This window comes from Protobothrops mucrosquamatus, unplaced genomic scaffold (assembly GCF_001527695.2).
Source record: "Protobothrops mucrosquamatus isolate PMUCROS unplaced genomic scaffold, P.Mucros_1.0 scaffold602, whole genome shotgun sequence".
In the NCBI taxonomy this organism is placed as follows: Eukaryota; Metazoa; Chordata; class Lepidosauria; order Squamata; family Viperidae; genus Protobothrops; species Protobothrops mucrosquamatus.
This window is the reverse complement of record NW_015386901.1, coordinates 265,776-291,776: the sequence shown is the minus strand read 5'-3', so window position 1 is coordinate 291,776 and position 26,001 is coordinate 265,776. Positions and strand designations below refer to the sequence as shown.

Here is a 26,001-nt window from a genome sequence, read left to right as displayed (position 1 = left end):
ATGACTGTTCAATTAAATTTTAAGCAAAACAGAAATGTAATAGCAATTTGATTGAACACCCTGGGACTAAGCACAAAGACTCATTTCAGAAGCTGAAGGTTAACACAACTTTGGATATAGAGATATCTTAAATAGTCCTCCCTCCCCCTCTCCCCCCATATTAATAACTTTGAACTTGCTGCACTAGCCAACCTAAGATATCAAAGGAAGCTGTAGCGGCATTTGAGATGCAGCTGGTATGGGGGGGGGGAAGGGAAAAAACATATTGTAAGACAGTGCAAGAAATTCTGGCTCTCATATTGATGCACATGTTTTTAATATATGGAGTCATATCTTCCGATCTACGATTGGTCTTGGAATTCAATGAAAACCCATAAAAATTAAATAGAAATATAAGTTGATAATAGTTCTATGCGTGGACCACTTTGGCTGTGTAATAGTAAGTTTATGAGTGAGGTTTTCTTTGGCATATGGGGTGGGATATCAGATACAATGACTGTGTACAATAAAAAATAAATAAAACACACCGATTCAACATATTAAGGTTTTAAGTCAACAAACGCACCCACACAAAAGCAGGGAAAATGAAAAATGATCTCAGTTATCAAGAAAAAAGCAGAGGGATTCTCAGTTTGATGTCTGAACTGTTTATAGGAAACATATGAATCAATCTTACAACAGTTCTAACCATAGTCTATTAATTTAGTATTAGCCATACAGACCAGCAGTGTCATTTCAAGATTTTTCTCAGGCTACTTGAGGATGTCAAAAATTGAATCTGATGCCCTCAAACTACAAACCATGTGTTCTGCAATTGCACTGTGCTTCATGAATGAAGCTGTGGGGTGAACATTTACATTATTCTCTGTACCTGAAATATTGAACCTGTTGGTTTTTTTAAAAAAAAAGTTGCTCAATTTCAAGGGAGCTTGACAGAAATACAAATAATTAAATTAGAGCACATATTCTGCACAATATGCAGAATTTTTAGGATTAGCTAGTTATAATGCACATGCTCATTTGTTAGCAATGTTTGCAGAATGTGTATATTGAGTTTGAGGTTTTGTAGCTTTGCCCAGTGGGCAGAAACGGAAAAGAAACATATGATGTTCACTAGTTTAATGATAACTACATCCTTTTCTCTTTTGATTTGGATCTCAGTCAACAGAGTGAGCTTGCAGCTGGAGGTCATAAAGCAGTCACAAATGAGAAAGGGTGTAAAAAGAAAACCAAAGCTGCAGCAAATGTCATTCAGCAGCCAAATCCTTTGGATCAAACATGTATCCACCCTGAATCATATAATATTGCAATGAGGTAAGCAATGAAGAAATGTATGCATTTGTTCTTAAAGCTTGGCCTTGTTCAGCCAGAATGGTCTCTTTGGTTTTGGTATTTTTCTGCTCTTAGCCATTGCCAGGTCTTGTTATTATCTGCTTTCCCTGCTAGTTGTTTAATATATTGGCCATGTAATGCTTTGTCTTCCCACACCTCCATTCTGTTTTTCATTTGGTTTTTCATGTAGGACAGTTTGGTCTCTCCAGTACTCAGTAAACCTTCCTGATATACTTGCTGATGTCATTATTATTTGCATCTACTTAGCAAGCTTTTTGTCTTCTGATAGCTGAATCACTGTCACTTTGGAAGCAAAATGGATTTTTCCAAAATTAAGATGATTAAGTCCTTTGAATAATTAATAATAATAATAATAATAATAATAATAATAACAACAACAACAATAATAATAATAATAATAACAATAATAACAATAATAATAGAGTTGGAAAGGACCTTGGAGGTCTTCTAGTCCAACCCCCTGCTCAAGCAGGAAACCCTATACCATTTCAGACAAATGATTGTCCAGTCTCTTCTTAAAAACTTCCAGTGTTGGAGCATTCACAGCTTCTGGAGGCAGGTTGTTCCACTGATTAATTGTTCTAACTGTCAGGAAATTTCTCCTTAGTTCTAGGTCAGGGGGGTCAAACTGCCGGCCCACAGGCTAGACGCGTCGTGATGAAACCGCACCCACCCCATTGCCAGCAATGGGGGAAATGTTCCGATACGTCACATGACGTCATGTGATGTCGCGGGTTTGACATGTCTGTTCTAAGTTGCTTCTCTCCTTGATTAGTTTGCGTCCATTGCTTCTTGTCCTGCCTTCAGGTGCTTTGGAGAATAGCTTGACTTCCTCTTCTTTGTGATATTGGAACACTGTTATCATGTCACTCCTCGTCCTTCTCTTCATTAAACTAGACATATTCAATTCCAGGAACCGTTCTTTATATGTTTTAGCCTCCAGTCCCCTTTGTGGCTCCTCTCTGTTCTCTTTCTAGAGTCTCAACATCTTTTTTACATCCTGGGGACTAAAACTGCATGCAGTATTCCAAATGTGGTCTTACCAAGGCATTATAAAGTGGTATTAACACTTCATGTGATCTTGATTCTATCCCTCTGTTAATGCAGCCTAGCACTGTGTTGACTTTTTTGGCAGCTGCAACACACTGCTGGCTCATATTTAACTATAAATATTAGTGAATAAAAGTTTTCTTTAAGCATCAAAAAATGCTTGATAAGAATAAATGACTTATGCTTATTGCAGCTGAGTCTACAGAGAGAGAAAGATAAAACTTGAGAAGTAAAAGTGAAACAATTGGCTTTTATGGATTAGTCCCTTGTGCAGGAGCATAAACCTTAGCATGTTTACACAGAAGTAAAGGTATTTGAGTAAAGCGGGAATTTTTGTCTGATATCAAATTCCTCTTAATGATTTTAGTAGAAATATTTTCATCAGGATTACAGCAGTGAATTTAAGGTAAATTCCCTTTCCATGCTTGTTCTGATTCTATTTATTATCAATTAATATTAGATGAAATACTCAATACCACATGTCATTTTGACTTCTAAGTAGGAATGCTTAGAATTATGTAACATGTGCCCTACAATTGTTCCATACACACTGTCATAGATGTGTCATTTAACTCTGTCAGAAAGGCTGGGGGGGGGGGAGATTTTAACAGTTTTTTGTATGCAGCATAATTCTCAAAGCATCTCCTTGTCAACACCCACTATGTTTCTGACATGTCTCAAATAAGTGGGATCCAGAGAAATAACCAACTGCAACTTACGGCATCTGGCAAATAGCAAGTGCTTAGTTATTAAATTACGACACCCCCCCAAAAAAAATTATAATTATTTTCAGTTTATAAAGATTCAATCTAACATAATAATGGATATAACAATTAACTATCATTAACTGAGTACTATAGATGATCCCTTTATCCTTTGTTTTCAATGCAAATGTAATAAAATTTTGAGTTAAACTGAAACCTTGTTAAATTAATCATATTTTAAATTTTATTTTATTTTTTTTTTTTAAAAAAACCTCCACAAACCCTTTCAAGACAGTGACTTAAATTAGGGTAAGTTTAATGCTCATTAAGACAAGCTGATAAGTAAATCATAATATTATGAAACCAGATTGTAACATCTGGTTTATCAGTTTTATTTCCTGAGGACTTAGAGCATTTACATTTTAAGGGATGTATGCATGATATACATTTGGGTATATGTCTTTTTGAATATTACTTGGCTTTAAAGACCATTAATACCATTCCTTTCCTTCCCCTCCCAACCTTTTCCCATGGTCTGCATGGAGAACATCAGATTGGAAAAGGCTATCCTAAAAAGTAGTGTCAAAGCCATATTCTCCATTTCATATTCTAGAATAGTCTGCACAGCTCTGGGTCCTCGTGAATATTCTAGGACCACTGTGATAATATATGTTATTTGCTTTTTTATGTTTATTTCCTTACTTTTATTCTGCGGCCCTTCTTGTCTTGAATCAAAATCACGTGAGGTATTAGTGCTGCTTTATAAAGCCTAAGTAAGACCACACCTGGAATATTCCATACAGTTTTGGTCACCACATTACAAAAAAGATGTTGAGACTTTGGGAAAAAGTGCAAAGAAGAGCAACTAAAATGATTAAAGGCCTGGAGTCTAAAACATATAAAGAACGGTTGCAGGATTTGGGTTTGGGTAGTTTAGAGAAAAGAAGGACTAGAGGGGACATGATATCAGTATTCCAGTATTTGAGAGGTTGCCACAAGGAGGAGGGGGTCAACTTATTCTCCAAGGCACCAGAGGGCAGGACAAGAAACAATGGATGGAAATTAATCAAGCAGAGAAGCAAATTAAGGAGAAACCTCCTAACAGTGAGGACAATTAATCAGTGGAACAGCTTGCTGTCAGAAGTTGTGGGTGCCTCATCACTGAAGGTTTTTAAGAAGAGACTGGACAGTCACTTGTCTGAAATGGTAGAGGGTCTCCTGCTTGAGCAGGGGTTGGACTAGAAGATCTCCAAGGTCTATCCAGCTGTATTCTGATTGAAGAATCACAAACTGTAAACTACTTTACCTCTTAAGGCTAAGGCAATACGCATATTAACTGTCCAATAGAAATGGTAGTGATAGCAACAAAATTAGGCTTATTACAAGGCTTACATTTTTAAAAAATCCTTGCAGGAAGCACCTGGTTTGGTTGATATTGGCTTTCTGAAGTTTCAGCAAAGCAGGCATAGATACATTTTTTCCACTTAAAATCGTATTGCTAAAATAAGGGAATCCCTCTCTATTTCATGACTAACTAGGGTTAGTAACATTTATTTGGTATCAGTACATTGAAATAAGATGTAACCTATCTTAGCACCTTTTATAAAGATCCAGTTGATTGCAAAAGCATGCCTTGCTATTTCCATACGCCTACCTTGCCTCCTACATCCAAAAGGAAAGAGCTAAAAGGCTAGGTACAGTTAGCGCCAGATATACTGTAACTCGTCTTGGACAGAAAAGCACTTTACCTATATCAGATTTGCTCTTCTTTCGCTGCAGTCCAAAAACTGCAGTCCAAGCCTCCTACAGGGACATTCTGGCATTCAAGAAATACCTTTCTGAAGGTTGAGATACGTGCAAGAAGAAAAGTAGGAAGACTTCCATTCTATACCTTAACTAGAGAGCAAGCAGAAATGCACTCATATAGTATGAGATATAAGTGAAGAAATTTGTATTTTTGTTCTTTTAATTGTAGCTAGTAGGTTATTCTTTGGAATAGTTTTTTCACATAGTTTTGGAAATAGGTTAAACCAAGGAAATTTCAAAAGTATGTCTTAAACTAGCCTCTTAGCAGTCAGTATTTATCTAGATATTTGGAACACTAATAGTATCTGCATTCAGATGCTTAGTCTACACAAATAATTAGCCTATTTGCTGTATCAAACAGGTTCATTTGTTGACAGATCTTTAACGTATACTATAGAAACTTCTGGAAATGACAATTTTCATTAATCCCAATTGATGTTCAAGCCTATTCATTATCTTTAAAAATTGTAACATGAATTAGCATTTCTTTTTATTATTGAAGCTTCAGCAAATTCACCTAGAATGCGGTAACATCATGAATTATGAAAATAAATACTAACGTACAGATTACAGTGACTGTCCAAAATGTGATGAATGCTGACATTTGCATGAGAATATTGACATTTTCAAGTAAAATTTTCAAAGTTGGAGTCCTTTAAAAACTTACTTGAAATAAACACTAGCAGTGTTATGTGTCTAATGTTACTTTCCTAAGAATTAACTTCTATATCTACCTATTGAAAAGTTAGTTCTGTTTGATTCAATAGGGCAATGGTGGCGAACCTTTTAGAGACTGAGTGCCCAAACTGCAACCCAAAACCCACTTATGTATTGCCAGGTGGGGTGGGCGTGGCTACAGTGGGCATGGCCAGCATGGGGGAAGAAGCAGCGAGGAGGCTCCAAGCCCAGCCAGTCCAGCCCAGTCCAGCTTGGATGCATGGCCGTGGAACGATTTTGCGCCCCCCCAGCGACCCGATCCGGTTTCTGGAGGGTTGGAAAAGGCCTCTGGAGTCTGGATCGGCTGTGGGGGAGGGGCAAAATTGCTTTGCAGGCATACCCGGACTCGCGCTGGCAGCTTCCATTCATACAACCTGTGTTGTATGACAAAAAAAGCCCTGCCTCCACCATCCAGCCCGGATCTGCCCAGCTCTTGCAGCTGCTCCGACTCCCAGTGCAGAGAGAAAGAGAGCGAGAGCGCTGGCGCATGTGGAGAGGGGGAGGGGAGCGGCCCGGCCCCACCTCCCTCTGGGCGATGGTGCGCGTGGCCACAGGGACAGCTCTGCATGCCGCCTGTGGCACGCGTGCCATAGGTTCGCCACCACGGCAATAGGGCTTACGTCTACATAATAGCAAGTAGAACTGCAGCCTAAAACCTCCAACATGCATCAATGAATTTTTCAATATACTTAATTATGAATGTCAGCCAAAATGGGAAGGTGGGAGATTAATAATAATAATAATAATAATAATAATAATAATAATAATAATAATAATAATAATAATAATAATAAGGTTGTGATAGGTTGTGATCTACTTTATCTTGGAGGTCATCTAGTCCAACCCCTGCTCAGGCAGGAAACCCTATACTATTTCAGACAAATGGCTGTCCAGTCTCTTCTTAAAAACTTCCAGGGTTGAAGCATTCACCGCTTCTGGAGGCAGGTTGTTCCACTGGTTAATTGTTCTAACTGTCAGAAAGTTTCTCCTTAGTTCTAAGTTGCTTCTCTCCTTGATTAGTTTCCATCCGTTGCTTCTTGTCCTGCCTTCAGGCGCTTTGAAAAATAGCTTGACTCCCTCTTCTTTGTGGCAGCCCCTGAGATATTGGAACACTGATATCATGTCCCCCTCATCCTTCTCTTCATTAAACTAGACATACCGAATTCCAGCAGCCATTCCTTATATACTTTAGCCTCCAGTCCCCTAATCATCTTTGTTGCTTTTCTCTGTACTCTTTCTACAGTCTCAGCATCTTTTTTAGATCATGGTGACCAAAACTGGATGCAGTATTCCAAGTTTGGCCTTACCAAGTCATTGTAAAGTGGTATTAATACTTCACGTGATCTTTATTCTATCCCTCTGTTAATGCAGCCTAGCACTGTGTTGGCCTTTTTGGCAGCTGCAACACACTGCTGGCTCATATTTAAGTGATTGTCCACTAGGACTCCGGGGTCCCTCTTATAGTTACTACTATTGAGCGAGGTACCCCGTATACTATACCTGTACATTTGGTTTTTCTTGCCTAAATGTAGAACCTTACTTTTTTCACCATTGAATTTCATTTTGTTAGATAGTGCCCAGTGTTCAAGTCTGTCTAGAACCTCCTGTATCGTAAGCCTTTCTTCTGGAGTGTTGGCTATTCCTGCCAGCTTGGTGTCGTCTGCAAATTTGATGATTTCCCCATCTATCCCCTCATCCAAATCATTGGTAAAGATGTTGAAGAGCACTGGGCGCAGAACAGAGCCCTGGGGCACCCCACTACACACTTCCCTCCATGTAGATGCGGTTCCATTGAGGACCACATGCTGAGTACGACCGGTCAGTCAGCTACGGATCCATTTGGTGGTGATGCTGTTTAACCCACATTTATCAAGTAGTAGGTTGTGATCTACTTTATCAAATATGGAGATATTATCTTCCTTATTGCATTTTCATCTAATTAATAAAATTAGAGTATTTGTTGAGTATTTGATAAAAAGAGTTTACTATTTAACTTCTAACACTGATCTTTTAATTTGTATTTCAGCATTTAGCATATGATTTCATAAACTTTAAATATCTGCATAGTAAAATTTTGTGTTTGTTTGCATTTTATATCAAATTAGTGTTCTTACGTCAGCTTCAGTATATCAATTGTTCCGCCCAACAAAAAATAAATGAAGGCAGAGAGAAATTGCTTATAGTGTTGTTCTTCCTTCCACATAGTGTTGTGTAGCATAATGATATTATACTATTATTCCATTTTCTGTGACCTTGGTGTAACTGGATGTTTTTCTATACCCAAAAGAATTTGCTTTGTTCTTAGCAATGACATTTAAAAATAGAGGAGGTCAATATGCATTACCGCTGAGATGGAGTTTTATCTTTAATATTGATTTCTCTTCCAAGTGCCCTCCAAGGCTGTTTATTTGGGTGAAAATGATCCATGAAGTGGAAGGAAGGAAGGAAGGAAGGAAGGAAGGAAGGAAGGAAGGAAGGAAGGACACAGTTGATATAGGAATGACTGTTTTCCCTAAATCAAATGTTGCTCTAAAAGTGTACAACAAGTGGAATTGTTTCTTTAAATATAAATTTATAAGATTGACTATAAATTCTGAGCTTGACTGTTGGATTGTTCCACAAACTTTCGTTCTCCTTCTTAAATGGGCAAATTGGTTAGAAACAACCAGGGCATTTTGCCCAACATTTTTAGTTTACTGCAATAAATTGGATTTTTTTCCATTAAAAGATACCAACACATAACAAGGAAGGAGCTCTTAAATCAAATATAATTTGCCATTAACCTAATAAAGGTAAAGATTTCCCCTGTTTCGTGTCCAACTCTAGGGGGCAATGCTCATCTCCATTTCTTAGCCGAGGGAGCCAGCGTTGTCCAAACGCATTTCTGTGGTCATGTGGCCAGCATGACTATATGCTGTAGGTGCACCTTCGCACTGAAGTGGTATCTATTTATCTGCTTGCGTTTGCATGCTTTTGACCTGCTATGTGGGCAGGAGCTGGGCCAAGTAATGGAAATTCACTCCATTGTGCAGTGCTCAGATCTCGAACCTAGGCTGTCAGCTTTCTAGCTGACAAGCTCAGCATCTTTTACCTCTGAGTCACCACACTAAGCTAATCAAAGCAGACATTGTTAGCTAAGGAAAGATGACAGATCTGACGTTGGAAAACTTCCTTTGTTGCTACCTGCAAATCTAGTCACCACTGACAATCATAGAACACCTCTGGGTACAATATAACTTTATAGAATGTAACTTTGCCCCCAAAATTCCTACATTCTGTTATTATCCACCAAAATAACCAAAGCAAACTATATATTGGCTGAAAGCCTGAATTTTAACAGTATTGGGGAAAAATGATTAACGTTGGCAATGAAATGTTTTAAATAATAGTTATTTAAAAAATAGCTTGCTAACCATTAAAAAATCTATCCAAAGCTCTGTCAAAGTTTCTAACTGGAGTTTGAACTGCAGTGTTGTTCTTTACATTCCACTCTTCAAATGTATTTTTCCAGGAAGCTTTGAGTAAAATATAGAACTACAGCAATAAAATAGCAATCATGACCACACGGATTTGAAAGGAAAAACTAAAAATGCTTTATAATTATGGTTTTTATAATTTGTTATTTTTGCTTTCTCTTTAGTAGAAGAGCAATGTTCATTTTTAAATCATTTCCTTACATTTTTACATCAAAATAGAAATGGCCTCATATTTTAAATATACATTGACTTAATTCTCAAAACAACGTATTAAAATATGTCACTCAGTAAAATATTTACTCCCTCCATGTCAATTAATATTTTAATGTTTTAGCTGATTAGTCTAGCAGTTAAACAGATTAAATTTGTTAACTCTAATTTATATAGTTCTGAGGCTCAAAGTACAGGTAGTCCTTGATACCAACTACAATTGGGAGTGCCAACTTTGTCATTAAGTGAAATGGTCACTAAGTGAAACTGGGACTATGCTTGCAATCTTATTTCAGCTTTCATTTGCTTTACAAACCTGCAAAAGTCATAAATGCAGGCTATTTGCTTTTTTAGTTTTTAAGGCTACCTACAATCCACCTCAGCAATCAAATAATATATGATCAAAAGTAGATATTAAATTTTGGAGATTGTGATGCAGAGAAATTGTTTACTGCACTTTTCTTCAAAGTCAATAACAATTTATCTGGTTAATTCTTGTTGCTTTGTAAATGACCTACCTAATATTCAAAAGGACGTAAATAAATTTCAGAGTGCTCTTGATAGGTTAGAGATATGGGATGAAAGTAGAAAAAGGTAGTGGATAAATATGTTTTTCATTTTGGAAAAAGAAAATCAAATGCTTTGAGAAATGATAACTGGAAGAGATAACAGCAGTCTTCAAATAACTGAAGAGGTGTCACATTGTGTACAATGCGTACCAGGCTTTTGTTGTTGTTGTTACTACTTCTGCTGCTGTCCTAAAGTTCAGGACACAGAATAATGGATTTCAGTTAAAGGAAGGCAGATCTGAATCCATTTTAGATCAGCTTCCTAATAGTAGCAGCCTTTCAGCAGTGGAATCACCTACCCACGGAGGTGATGAATAATAATAATAATAATAATAATAATAATAATAATAATAATAATAATAATAATAATAATAATAATAATAATAATAATAATAATAAACAACTTTATTACGGTCATAGACCAGCAATATTATTATTATTATTATTATTATTATTATCAAATGCAAACAGCCACAGCCACTGCTGCAGGCATTTGTTCCTGGTGCCAAGTAATTATTCATGAGGTCACAATGTGATTCTGAGAGGGGAGGAGTTGCTCGCCATTCTTTGCATGCTGAAATCCATGCACAAAGGTATCACCTAAACTTTCCCCAAATAATTCATTTTACACTGGGAAGGTTGCTTATCATTTGCCAGAGACAAATGCCAGAGTTGGAGCCCTATAGGTACAAATACATAGTATTGTAAGGTTTTCCACTTAGCCTCACAATTGTCCCAGCGCTACTCAGGAATTTGAAAGAGCCAAAAGAAACTTCTGAGCTTTCAGCAAAGAATTACAACTTTATTTTGATCAAAACAGAGAGGGGTTACCTCACCCCTCTTCGTGGTTGGTAGAAGGATGAAGGCAACAACCAGGAAAGATGTCTTCTAGCTTTTATACCTTTTCAGAACAAAAAGATCAGGTCTCTGTATCAGGAGCAAGGTAGCACAGAAAAACAATTCCAAGATGATGACTCATACACAGCAACCCAGATTCCATCCGTAACTCCTTTTCCCCCTCCCCTTACCATGCTCTTTTCATGTAAGCAATCTCCTGTATGTTTAATATGAGACTTTTACTTCTCCAATATACATAAAGCATCCACTCAGGCAATTGGCTACAAAATAATGATTACAAAATAACAAAACAATGATTAATTACATAGTGACACTACAAATATCAATATAAAATGGTTACTATATATATATAATAGCTGCTAGTGTCAAGCTTAAACATACTAAAATCATAAACACAATAAAATCCCTTCAGTATGTAACAATAAGATGGGCAGCATAGAAATTTAATAATAAAAAAGGAGAAACCACCTATCATTCCTTCTTCCTCACTGAGTGAAACCTTTAGAAATATGTGAAATGGAGTCCTTGAATACATAGCCACGTGGACTCTTAACATCCTTCTCAGCAAGGCAGAAACAATACAGAAGTAGAAACTTTAGCCCTCTTTTGCCTCCATTGTACTTATCCTCTACTGTGTAGAGCAATGGCAGAGGGTGAGTTAGAATGGTCTTATTAATGGGAGAAGACTATTGCCTAATTTTACAACTGAGGAGGACTAAAGATTCTAGCCATGCCTTGTAATGAAACCCATTGAATCTATAGGACTTATTGGCCCATCCCACCCATGCCGGCAGAGAAGGCATGCTGCAGGCCCCATCAGCCAGGGTATTCCAGCTGGGGGGGGGGTGTCCAGAAGAAGAGCCTTCTCTGCCATTGTGAGAGCCCTCTAAACTAGAACATCTTACCCCCCACCCCGAAGAGAGCTCAGCTCCAGCCCTCCTGATCTTCTGTAAGAGCTTAAAAGACCTGGCTCTGCCAGTTGGCTTGGGATGCCAATGGAGGGGCTTCATGTTGGGGGTGGTGGATTGATCAACAACAGATGTTCCCCTCTCATTATATTCCCTTTCCCCATCTTTGAAGGTTGATTTTATAGTATTGTATTTATATTAAAATATGTCACTCAGATTCCGGATCTCCTTACTTTGCGCCGCGCCCTCAAGACATGGCTTTTCCAGCAAGCGGGCCTGACCTAGGGAGGATTTTAGGTAGGGATGATTTTAGAAGCAATTTTAATTGGAAACACAGCCGTCAATATTTGGTTTTTAATTCGGTTTTTATTGGGGTTTATATTGTTGTATTTTTGTATTTTTTGTATTTGTGTATAGTATCTGTTTTTTAAATATGCTGTGAACCGCCCTGAGTCCTATGGGAGAAGGGCGGTATATAAATTAAATTTGAATTGAATTTGAATTGAATATTGTTATAAATTATACATTATCTTTTAATATTGTAAGCTGCCCAGAGTTACCGTGTGGCAGGATAGGTGGCTATTTATTTTACAAACAAACAAATAACTTTATAAGTTATGCATCCATTTATTTATATTTGCTGAGCCCAGCATTAGCTTTCCATAGTTTCTCTCTTGCCTTGCCTTTCCTATTCGTGCCTTTTTCTTTATCACTTTTCATCCTAATTAGTATCCCTTCATTCTTTTTCCTTTCTAATGGGGGTACTTCTTATCCTATCCGCATTTTTTCTTCTTCTTACTGTTTCTGTTGGAGGATGTATGAGTGTACTGAGATTATTGCATATGAGTGAGAAAGCTTGTAGGAAGATGAGAGCTCAATTAATTTTATAAATCAGATGGTTTCTTTTGCAAGCATTTGACTTTAATCATACCTATTCAGTTCATTTTAATTGGATTTTGTGTCCTGTTGCCATTTTGGAATGTATCTAAATGTAAAGTTATAAGGAAATATGTCATGTGCTCATATTTAACCTGTCTTTCTTCCTTTTGGATAAATATAGTAGAATCTTTGGGGTTTGTGGTTAGTTAAGAACTAAATGAATGCCAGTCCTGTCCTACTTAGTTGTATTGTTGCATCTTTTGTTTACTCAAAGATAAGCTGAAAGAGAAATTTATGCTAAGCATCTAAAGTACATTTTAGAAACATATAGGAATTATTTTCTATTAAAGTTGCAAATATGTTATTTAAATAAACAAGGACCAAGATATTCCTAATATCCAAGTCATTAATTCACCACAGTTAAATGTAAGAAGACCCAGAGGAAGAGATTCACAAGAGCAATACAATGATATGTAATATAATTTTATTGACTAGTATAAAATACTATCCTTGCAGAAATTTTTAATTTTTCTTCCTGGAACGTTAAGTATTAACATTAAAAAAGTCCTACTTTTCTGGCATATCTTGCTTTTATTATTGTACAGTTCGTGTGGGTATTTTCTAAAGATGTGCAGATTTTTTTCATTTCCTTTTTAATTCCCTCTGTTTGTGAAAGATGAGGGGAGATTAAAAAAAGCAATGTAAATTTTGAATGGGGAGGATTTCTTCTGAATATTCGTTGTGGGAGGACAAGATAGCACCTGCTTTGCTTCCTCTAACATAAGAGAACAAAAGCTTCCATCAGTTTGCACAGACTTCTTGGTTTTCTTCAGAGATTTACCAGTTGACAGGGCAGGTTCGCTTGCTAAACCCCAGAAGGCACCTGATAGGAAGGAAGATTAAGACAGTCCTCACAACTGCCCACGGAAGTACAAAGGTTGTATTTTAAATCAATTATTATCTTTTTATCACCTCCAACAAAGTAAGGAAATTTCCTTTCCTCCCACAATTTAAGATTCTTTATCATCTGCAAAAAGCTGTAAAAAATAATTCCTTCATAGAATTTTTTTTTTAAAAAATGGGCATGATTTGGCCTAGCAATAGTGATTTCTAGCTCTTAATATTATGTCAAATATATGTTCAAATAATAAAGGAACCAAACTGGGTATCAATTTGTGGTTCATTTCTTTTAAAAAAAAAAGATGCATCCAATCATGCATCCATGATTCCGGATCTCCTTACTTTCCGCCGCGCCCTCAAGACATGGCTTTTCCAGCAAGCGGGCCTGACCTAGGGAGGATTTTAGTTAGGGATGATTTTAATATAATTTTAATTACGACACAGCTACTAATATTTGGCTTTTAATTTGGTTTTAGAGGGGTTTTTATTTTGGTATTTATTTATTTTATTTTGGTATTTTATTGTTACTTGTTTTTAATATGCTGTGCACCGCCCTGAGTCCTTCGGGAGAAGGGCGGTATATAAATCAAATTAATAATAATAATAATAATAATAACAAATGTTAACATGTGCCTGAAGTGCTCATTTTCCATAGCAAAGCTGTATGTTTTGTAGGGTTGTGCAGTGCTTCTGATTTGATTCCAAAAGAAAATTTGGAGCACAAAGAGATACAATTATAAGATATATTGGTAACTTTTTTAAAGCAGCTATAACTCTCAGGATTTCTGTGTGTAATCCCAGAAAAAGGCATAGCTAGTTGAACAAACCTCAGAGAGCTGCTAAATTCACATCGCTCCCCTATAAAAGCTGCAAAGCACCTTTTCGTTATTGAATATGCTGATCATCTCTGATATGTTCATCCAGAAAATGTTTAGTTGTTCATAGTACCAGATTGTCAGAAGCTGCTGAGAGCAAAACTGTGCTAACTCAGTGATGAGCTAATAGAATTGTAGTTTGGAATGTCTTCCTGGCAATAAAATCATGACACCTTCTTGTGGCTTAGATTTGATACAGAAAAAAAATATTTATCCATCAAAAAAATTATTTAGCAAATGTCGGCACTGCCTGGGGCTGTTTCCTGATCAGGAATCTGCTTAAGTACAGTCCTTCAGTTCCTGCAGTGGCAAACAACTCTTCTATATTCTCTCAAGATACATACTTCATTCTCCTTTCTCCCTCATAATTATGAAGTCCAGATTATTCAGGACAAAATTGTTCTTTGGGATCGCTGAACTATATATCCACATTATTATGCATTGCTGCAATCTCAAACTTTATGACTGTCAGTTTAGGACTGTTGTCAATAATGAGATTATGTATGCTGATGGTTTTGGTGTAATGATCATAAGAAACACATTGATGTATCAGCAAAAGGCCTATCTTTTCCAGCATTTTGTTCCCACAGTCATCAACTGCATGCTAAGACATGGCCATAAACAGGACATGATTTTGTTCATCAGAAATTGATAACTAAAAACATTATTTCTAACTCTAGGTAATATGCAGAATTCATGAGTAGTAACCACTGAATTAATCATACCCTTTCTTAAACATAAACTATGCATGCTAACCAAATTTATTAGACGGGGACTTCAGAAAAGTTTTCACCTTCCCAGTACCATAATTCAGGGGTCCCCAACTCCCAGGCCGTGGCCATGAGCCATTTGGAACCGGCCCACAGAAGTGGCAGGTGCACACGCATCCCCACTTGCACAAGCAGCTGGCAAGCGTGTGTGTGTGTATGCACACACGCTCCATTTCAGTGAGCGGCATGCATGCATGCCTGCCACTTGAGCAAATGGAGCTGCGCGCGTCCTCTCCCTCACCCCGACAGTTTGCAAAGCCAGAAAGTTTGGGGAACTCTGCCATAATTGAATGTATATGTTTATGTATATGCATTAAAAGTTGTTCTTATCTAAATGATGAGTTGCAGATGGAGAGATAGAGAAATATTCTTTTTGCTGTCTATTTGTGCTGCCAATTTAAGCTTTTTCTCCATGTAATGTAGGCTTGAAAGACTTTTCTTCCTTTATTTTTTTTAGAGTGATCTAATAATTCAAAAGTAATAATATTTTCTACTCTCATCCTGCTTCTATTTTATATAAAAGGTTTTTAATACTTATTGGAGAAAGTCACTGCCAAATAGGAAAGTCAAAAATGCAGCAGAAAGTGAATTCAATAATTGAAAGAGAAGGGATTGATGGAATTACAAAACAATTGAATACAACAGAACAAACACTGCAAATAATAATTGATGGGTTGACTCAGCCAGAAAGTTTTGACATTCGGAAAGGTAAGAGGTTTGAAGATATTGTTCTTTTGCCTTTGATATGTCAGTTTTTGTTTATCATTTTAGTGACATTTTAGTTGGATAGTTACTGTATGTACATTAAGCTGTTTGGGAGGAGACAAGTATTAGACTGCTTTGTGAGGTAGGTAACAAAAATTAGTTTTATCATTAAGAAATTTTATACTTCAAAACCAGAGAAGTATGGTCCTGGTAAAATTCACGATCCCTGGCTATCTGTGTTTGCTCTACTGTTTCATCTGACTTTGAAAGTGAGTTGTAAATCTTTTCCATTATTCCTGCCTAAGTAGTATGGAAAACATGAATCTAGCATTGTTTTCTGAGGATCATTGTGTCTTAAAGGTTAGATGAACCAGAGAGCATATTTTAGGCTTAGATATTTATTGCAAATCTTGTTTATTTGTTTAAACTGGCATTATCCTAAAATTTTCTAAAGACATAGACTTTGATAATGGTAAAATGGTGAAAAGAATGGTAAAATTTGTTTCAGAAAATGGAGTGAGGCTGGTGAGAAGTGATTTATATAACTTTCACCAATAGGTTTCCAGGAGATATATATACACTATTTAGTTATTGGAATCAAATAGCTTTCCTGTCCAACCTACAATTAAGGCAACATATATTATTGATTTTTTTAAATATTTATGTTAATTTTTAATTATTCAATGGCTAAAGTTCTCTGGAAAGTTTACAATAAAGCACATTAAAAATACACTCTGAGTAAAGACATATATGATACAATTGAATAAAAATACAAAATAAAAACACCATATAAAGTTGACAGCAGCATGCTAATTATTTAGAAACTAAAACAATATGAATTAAAGGGCATTTTAAAAGCCTGAGGAAATAGAAAATGTCTTCATATGTCATCAAAATGATGCTGATGTCGGTGCCGGTTGAGCTTCTCTAGGGAAATATATTTAATATAGTATAAGGTTAGGGAATTCCATAAATGGGATGGCACCACAGAAAAAGCTCTCCTCTTTGTAAAGGGCCACTCACTTACTTTAGCGAAGGGACTTTTAGTGAAGGAAATCATTAGATAAACTGAAAATCCAGATGGCTACATATAGGAAAAGATATTACTTCAGATAACCTGGTCCTTAGCTGTTTAAGACTTTAATAGTCAAAGCCAGAACTTTAGCAATAGCACTTAGATTTATATATCAGTCCATAGTCGTATGCAGCACTCTCTGAATGATTTACAAATGTCAGCACATTGCCCCCAACAATCTAAGTCCTCATTTTATTGACTGGATGGAAGACTGAGTCAACCTTGAGCCAATCAGGATCAAACTCCTGGCTGTGGGCAGAGTTAGCCTGCAATACTGCATTCTAACCATTGTGGCTCCTTTGATTGCATCTGGAGACAGATTGACAACTAACATAGATGGGGAAGAGCAGGCATAAACTGTTCAAGCAGCTAGTCCCAGACAGGATTTTTGATGCTGTACTTTGAATTCATTGAAGTTTCCATACTGTTTTCAAAGGCAACCTCATGTACTATGTACTGCAATTATCTAATTCAGAGGTCTGCAACCTTGACAACTTTAAGACTTGTGGACTTCAGCTCCCAGAATTCCTCAGCCAGCAAGTCTTAAAGTTATCAAGGTTGCAGACCACTGATCTAACTGATAATAGTTAAATCCATTTATTTGCAGCTCATATCACAGCTTATTACACATAAGCTTATGACATTTAAATATATATTTCTAAAATACCTCACGAACATGAACTAATAATATAGTCATATTATATATGAAATATATTTTCTTTTTAAATATCCATCTTAAAGCATGCTTTAGTACACTATTATTTAACCACTGAAGTGTTTAGTAAGTATGGGAACGAGTGGATCTCAGACATTCTTTCAGGTCAGTTCATATCCAAATTCCTCAAACATCCCTAGTGAAGTGTTGACTGCTTTGAATAGACTCAAAGAGCTTTCAGGATCAGATTAACATTGACAATAGGATGCAGTGAACTGGACCATACCTTTAATTAAATTGCACTGAAATTAGGAGCAGCTGTAGACTCCGAACAAGTTTTTGCAGTATTGCTCTCAACTGCAATATAGATTATGGCAGTAACAGTTGCCATAGGAAGTCATACAAATAGGTTGCATCAGGCTGTGATGCTTGATAGAAACTCAGCAATTGAAATAAAAATAATTCCGTCATTGAATAGGCTATGGCTAAGTAAATATATTTTTTAAAGAAACAGTGGCAGGCACCCTATCAGAATAGGAGAATTCACAAGAGGAGTAAAGCTCATATTTCAATGCTTTTTTTTCCCCTAGCACAGCAGCAAGGAGTATGGAAGTTTTTCTTTCATTTTTTTTAGAACCCATTGCTGTGCCATTCAACTATTGCTTGAAACAAACGAACATCAATCTATAGGTTATAAAACTGACTTGTTTAAACAATCTATATTTCATATTAATTGTAGTTCAAATGACATTGTTAATGAAACGTGGAAGCAAAAGTTTTTGAACTCGCAGCAGAGAAGCCAGGGGATATATATCTTAGTTTCACTCTAGTTTATATATGTCATGCTAATTTATGAGCCAGTCCACCAACCCTGCTGACTTGTAGATGTATCACATTACAACCCCCATATTCGGCCAGCCTAATATAACAATTGACACTGCTGGTTTGGAGATGGTGGGAATTATAGTCTAACATATCTGGAGGATATGGGCTAGGGAACGGTTGGCTTAATCTAATCCTGCAATTATAACTATATTTCTTCTCTTGTCCCCAACCACTAATACACACAAGAACGCCTCGAAGAATCTGTAAAAATCCTTGGCTACCTGTTACTTATGGATCTTATTTATATCACTCTCAGACCCACTATCTGTGGGGGGGAAATAAGTCTTGAATGCCTTCCAAAAGGGCTGGGATTAAATTAATCCGGGGATGGGAGAGTGTTATGTCAACACTATTGTGGGTTTTATTTATTTATTAAATTTTTATGCTCCCCCATCTCCCTTATAAGGTGAAATTAATCCCAGTAAATTTCAGATCATTACTAACAGATAATACGGTTTGACTGACCATGACTCTTTCAGAACCAGCTGTGACTTGCGAAAGAAAAGGTTTATATTTGAAAAGATGGTTAGATGGACATTATTTTTGAGCTGCCAGCACCAGTGAAAAGAAATAATAGAAATAATAGATGGTAGCAATATATGGTTATACAGCAGAATTTTTAATTATGCAATGAATTGCTCCCCAGCCCAGAGGCACCCTATATTTTGTTTAACAGTCCTCACATTCATTTAATGAATGCATCAGGGAAAGCGGGAGGGGGGGATCATTAAGCAAGGCTTTTTCCCTTTGCTGTTGCAACATGTGATGTTAATGGGCAGACTCATACTTCTCATAAAAATACATTTGGTCGCTGTGAGACAAGTGCTGATCTGATATACCACTTATGTTTTCATAGTTTTAGTGCCATCTAGCATGAAATAAAATTATCCCTCAGAATCTACCCAGCTACTGTACATTAGAAATTAATGGTTATGTTTCACTGGACATAGCATTATAACCATCAGTTCATGATGCTTTTCATTTATGGGAATCCAAACAAATCTATAATAGAAATTGTGAGTCTGAAAAATAAAACTGAGGTCATCTGTAGATTGCCTAAACTGGAATTTAGAAAGTTCTCTTTCCAAAGTTTTACTTTAAAATCATCTTTCTGTTTTTATTTTGATTTTTCCTTTCATACAGATTTTGATCAACCCGATTTCAAAAAAAGCATTGTTTGTCCTGAAGATTTAAGAGTTGGAACTATTCTCACAGGAAGAGTTGAAAACGCTACTCTCTTTGGAGTTTTTGTTGACATTGGAGTGGGTAAAGCAGGACTAATTCCAATTCGTAGCATAACAGAAGACAAACTTTCAAAAGCAAAGAAAAGAAGAAGCCTCGGTCTTGGTCCAGGAGAAAAAGTTGAAGTCAGAGTGCGTGAAATTGATCTTTCACGTTCCAGAATAAGTTTAGAGTTGATACGTGTATTGTGAGCAATTTGTAGACGTTTTTCATAGTAAGGGCTACTATCTCAACCATGATGAGGATAATGTAGTAGAAAAATGAGGAGCAAGTTAGAATCTTCATTCAAATTACAACTAAAAGAGCATGTTGGCTATTGACAAAAAAGTTGTATGAGTTACTGTAGTAATCTAGAGTGCAAAGGCTGTTAACTTAGCTATAATTACTTGTAGTGGTTCTTTAAAACAGTTGTGAAAGTCACTTATTTCTTACATCCAGCCCTTGGCTTCCATGAAACCCACTAAAAGATAGAATACTTTCATAGGCATTTGTGAAACATGTATGTGGTTTAATAAGTGCCTGAAACAAACCATCATTCCTCAAGCAAAGGAAATGACTAAATCCCACTAATCAAAATGTCAAGCTTTAACCTACAATATTTTATCAAGGGTGTACTTGATTTCTAGGTGCTTGTTTTAACTCCCATTTCCATAGTTGTATATTTCAAATTTAACTGTTAAAAAGGTAAAAAAAATATTCAAATGTTTAAGTGAGTATTATGGAACATTGTATCTCCAATTGTAGTTAACAATTTGGTTATGATAGTTCATGTCTTTGACCATTTTCCCTTCCACAATCTTTCATTCCTATTAATGGGAAAAATCATATCAGAAAAAATCCTTGATCAGAAATCTCTCTATGGTAAACTTGTGCCTGGCCTGTATAAAACATTCTCTTCATATAAGGATATCAGAAAAAAATAATTTCTTACTCTTTCCATATCAGCTTAATTTTGTATGAGGAAGGATTTTGTCTGCATGAAGGAACATTCAGCCACCTTATTCCATTACCATAATGTGAAATAATGCAGGCCTGACCCAGTTTTTTTTATAAAATTGTTTAAATTTCAAGGGTAACTTGAGCAATTAACTCCAGCATTACATTATGTGTAAAATTTTATTAGCTTCCATGTAATTATTAACCGTTTTTGTTATAGAGAGAATCTGTCTTTTCCTTTGCAGCCTCGCCTCAGTAGTGGCTCTATGGATCTGTTCCTAAAAATGTTTCTTTAAAAGGTTTTAATTTATGCTTATTTTAGCTTTGCTAGCTTATTCTTTTTAAAAGGGAATAGCAATAATAGAAATCAAGTTTGTTTAGATCCCAAATTACAGGGAATGTTATATCAACCTGGAAAAAACTTTACAGCAGGTGCAGATTTTTTTTTAATATATGTATTGAGTTACACAATACATTGTAATTTTGATAAACGGCATTTTCATTTTAAAAAAATTGACCAATGTTTCCTTGAAAAACATGTTTATTAAAAAATACATTTGCCTGAGTCTTTTTGTCTTAATTATTATTGGACATCAGCACATAGTTACTTTTGTACAAACATTTTTAGAACTAGTTTTGTTAGATAACTACTTTGTGAACTCTGCTGTGGGAACAGTATTACCAACACTGTTTGTTTTTATGATTTATGCTTGTTTCACATTCCTCATTTATGATTAATATAATGAAAACTAAATACTGTTAGACATGTTCAGGGGGCAGGTGATGGAGGAGGAGGAGGAGAAGGAGAAGAAGAAGAAGAAAAAGAAGGAGGAGGAGGAAGAAGAAGAAGAAAAGAAGAAGAAGAAGAAGAAGAAGAAGAAGAAGAAGAAGAAGAAGAAGAAGAAGTAGTAGTAGTAGTAGTAGTAGTAGTAGTAGTAGTAGTAGTAAGTATTATTTTGATGAGATTACTTATGCCCACAGATGGAAATATTCGAGACTACATTACATTGGAGGAATGAAAAGCTGCAGCTGAGAATGCAATTTGCTTAAAAAAAAGATATCTAAACTCTTTGTAATTTATACCAGGCATTGACAAATTTGCATAAAACATGAAAAAATGTGTTGGAGGCTTTATCTAGATGTCTTATTTATTTTAAATTTTGTTATATAACTGATATCTAAACTTTTTCCACTGTTGTAAATGATACAAAAGGTTATCTCACAAAAAGTTCTGATATGATTTGTGAATATAGGCTACTATGAACAATCAGCAAAGACAACTAAAGCTCCTTTGATCTGTAAAATAACTTACACATGGAAGCCAAACCTGGCTTGGAATCAGCTTACCTAAGAAAATACTGAAACCTACCTACAAACCTAAAGGTTTGGAATCAGACTTTCTATTATCCTCAAAGCCATTTCAGTCTTTTCAGTAGCTGCCATAGCTCTCTGGAAGGCCCTTGTTGCTCAGTTGAAGGGCACAACTTTTTGAGGTGGTTGCTTTTTAAAAAAAATCTTGAAAACACCTCTCTTTGGACAGGCTTTTTATTGCTGATCTTCTAAATTCATGTTTAATATTCCTGGTTTTGACTTTTTTAGTTTTTGTAAATGGTGAGATCACAATATTTGAATTGGCAATATTTGAAGTCAATCAATCAATATTTAAAAAATAATGCTTTGGCCAGTTATTAACCAATCTGATGTACAGCCTATCAAATGTGCTGGGCTATACTTAGGATTTTTATCATGGATGGATGGATAGACAGACAGATAGACAGACATAGGCACACAGATAGGCAGACAAATAATTGTTGATCCTGAGAGATTTAGATAGCTGCTAGTTTAATAATCTTAATAACTACTATAAATAGCTCTACAGGAAGCTACTTCCAAAACTGAAAGCAGTATAGTTGAGTGAGTTTACTCTTGTCTATAGACCTTGCTTGCAGGCCTCCTGTGGATACTAAGAATATATTTTATAGGCATAGGTTACCTAGCCCAGCAGGAAGGAAGTGTTCTCTGTGGCAGTATAATTTCTTTGGAGTAATCTCTTCCTCACAGATGTAATACCGGTAATATGCCTTCCTCAAGTCAGCAGAAAACTATGCTAATATAAATTGCACTTCCCTAATGGCTGAATCCTACTCTGCCTTAGTGATGATGTTCTTATATTTTTGATGGATAGCATAATATCAATAACTGATAGATACCCCCTGCTGCATCCCTCCCCACAACATCATTTTCCAGGATGAAAAACAAGAGCCAAATGCTGTCTTTCACAGGGCAGGCTTAGCTGACTCTGGGCAAATTCTGGGACAAAAGTTCCAGCGATTTTTAAATTGCCTGAAAGACACATTATTGGTGTGGAGAACACAGGCATTGCTAATCTGTTAAGCTATTTCTGACTGCAGCTCTAACACTCCTCTAAAAGTGTTGGGCTGTTTATTCAAACACTTGGCCAATCCTCTTCTGGAAAACTACTGAAGACATATATAAAAGAACTTATGTAATGCTGTTTCTGAACTGCCAGATAACCATTACACCAGCAGACAAAATGCCCGTGAAAGGCAGTGGCCAATGATTGATGGTTGGAGGAGGTATGTCCACATCAGCCTAAAGGAACTGGTAGGAATCAGGTAGTTTCCAGTCTCTCCAATATCATCAAAGAGGCATGACAGATCATATGTAGGAAAAAACTTGGGAGGAGAGGGAAAACATTACTTGGAACAATAATTGGAACAGCTAAATAAGATTTTAAGCTGTCAACACAGAGAGATAAGGAGATGCTGAAGGTAACAATTATTTTCCTTATATCTTCCCTCGCAGCTTTTAAATGTTTTTATAAAGAAAAAATTTAATTAATGTAACAATAGGTGCTTTGTATTTTTATTTTGTATTATTTAGTTCATTATGGGTGAATAGGGTTTTGGTGATGGAGGACCTCATTCAAAGTTTCTTGAAGCAGCAAGGGCCAGACTAGACAGTAGGATGATGCCAAGTTTGTCAGCTATGTCCAAATATATGAGTCAGTCTGGGATTGTGCATTTTTTTCCTGGGTTTTTGACAGAATTTGTGGGGGATTTCTTAGAATGTTATGTCAGGTTAAACTTAAAATAGTGGGAAATGGTCAATTTCTCACCAACAAGGATAAGACATAAGTCTCTGCAGCACTTCAGATCTGAAGACAAAAGATGCCTTGGGAGTGTTCACATGGAACCTGGCCTTTATGCATCCTTTTCCTGATATCTCACCGCTGCCCTCCGTAGCTACGGTTTTTCTTTAAGGAAAAATGTACTTGGTTCAAGGAGTGGCAAACAAATGCGTTATGTGCTGTGAAACATCTTTTTCCCTTTGGGTCCAGAATGTTGCTGCACATTCCTAGTAAGGAAGAAAGGGGCTTACAGAACCGAGGAGCTTGGTGTTATGGAAATAGTCTGGAGAAGCACTGCACTTCTCCAAACCTGCAATATGATGCAGGTCTCAGGTTTTCAACAGGTCCCCCTTTATCTGCACATTCACGTGTCTGCATAGATAACATATCCATTGAGATATCGACACAGATAAGGCAAAGCTGCAGAATTAGAAACAGAAGATGAAAACAAGTCCTCAGTGAAAACCAAGCTCTATATGCCAGAACAGAGTATGTGAAATCTTTAGTCCTCCCCAATACTGTCCGGTAAAGGAAATGCATTTCCCTGCTCCCTCCTCAGTTTGGACGTCTGTGGCTTATAGGGGTGGGACAGCTAAGGTGTGAGGACATGCAAAGATAAGCGGGGAACAAGACTCCTGCTTTGGATGGTTGCCACGCAGCTTCTATCATGTCTAGGTTCTGGACCAAAGGGTCTTTTATTGGAACATGATTTCACCCCGCCTGTCTAGGACACATGTTGTGACTATATGGGACAATACATTTAACGCTGTTATTATTACTGTGCTTCTTTCATTCCTTGCATGAGATCATCAGCTGGATGAAGACAAGCTGGCTGGAGCTAAGCTCAGACAATGGGGGGTGGGAGAGAGGAGAGGGAGAATAATGACTATTTTTATGGCCAGTATCATTTTCACTAGACAGCCTCTATGCACTACTCAGTTCCAGCGATTCTACATTCTCAAGATCCTTCTGGATTTGTCTTTGATTCTGCTACCTAATCAGCAACAGCTGCTAAAAGCATTTTCTGATTTTTGTGGCCAAACTGCAGCCTATCCTGGCAAGATGCAGAAGTAGTCACATTGAGGTCTGTCTTTATGATTTCCAGGGCTGTTTAGCAAAAATGTGCCTTCCCTGGGAAGAAAACCATTGAAAGTGAAGAAGCATCACTTTGGCTGCAGCTAATTAGTCCTCTCCTTTACAGGCTTTGATTGGGACTGGCTATGTGGTGCTATTCTATAGAATAATAATTAGAAAATAAACATGCGGATCTGAGCACTCTTCAGTTCTCTGAAAAAAAAAAGTAAAAAGAGACTTGCTAGATCAAACCAAAAAGCTTCTTATTTCTGTATCATGTTTTCAATAATGCCTAGTCAATTCCTTCTAGGAAGCTCAAAGTCAGGTTACAAACACATTATGTTTCCTTAGTAGTTATTCTCCAGCTAATAGGATTTAGACATGTAATGCTGTTGAAAAAAAAATTCCAATTTGAATACTATTTCCACTCTGTCTCACGTTTACTCTTTGAACAGAACAACACTGTCCATTCAGAAGAAGATGATCTCAATTGGTTTGGAGGAACCCTTAAGTTATTCACCCTATATGGAGGGTCAAGAATTAATAAGTGCTGAATGAATAGGATGGAAATCTGTCAGATCCAGCCCAAGAATGACATAGAGCAATCCAGCAAAGTTCAGTTCTTTATTTGCTCACACCATATAGACAGAATTTTGCCAGAATAAACTTATACTACTCTCACCCTAATCGATACATCCTGGGAGATTCTAGGGAGTGGCTGTCCTAAATCTCTTCCTCTGTCTCCTACCAGCTCCAGGCTGTGCTGCCTCTTGTCTCACCTCTCTCCTTGGAATGTGCTCCCTCCCTTGTGCATCACTATAGACCATCACACCTCTTCCCTCTTAGAAACCATCCAATCACATATGCAAAAGTGAGTGACCAGTTGGAGAGAAGGCCACTGAGGTGATTTGGTCAGCGAAGAGAGGATGAATAAAACAAATATATAAAGAGTGATTCTGTCAAGGAGATGTGAAAACTAAGAAAGCTTTGGTTAGATGGAGTTGACGGAATTCTCAGCAGGTGTATTCTCAGGTGTAAAGATATGTAAGAATGACCTTGGGAGATGAGGGAAAGCCAGAGTCAGGGGAATAGTCAAACAAGAGGCAGCTTACAGTAGGCCACAAAAGGATTGTGGGTGTGGCTAATATCTCAGAAGGGATCATCTTTAGTTTCTTGGGTTGTAAATGTGAAGACTTTCAGACT

The 26,001-nt window shown here is 36.7% G+C and overlaps 1 protein-coding gene across 1 annotated transcript; it reads left to right on the top strand.

Annotated features, from left to right (window-relative positions):
* Positions 1-762: 762 nt before the first annotated feature.
* On the top strand, positions 763-21,080 carry LOC114922672 (S1 RNA-binding domain-containing protein 1-like). Its single transcript, XM_029284441.1, has 4 exons — positions 763-845; positions 1,162-1,314; positions 15,599-15,783; positions 19,539-21,080. Exons 1-4 carry the CDS (start codon positions 763-765, stop codon positions 19,826-19,828), a joined length of 711 nt encoding a protein of 236 aa, XP_029140274.1. The 3' UTR covers positions 19,829-21,080.
* Positions 21,081-26,001: the final 4,921 nt, after the last annotated feature.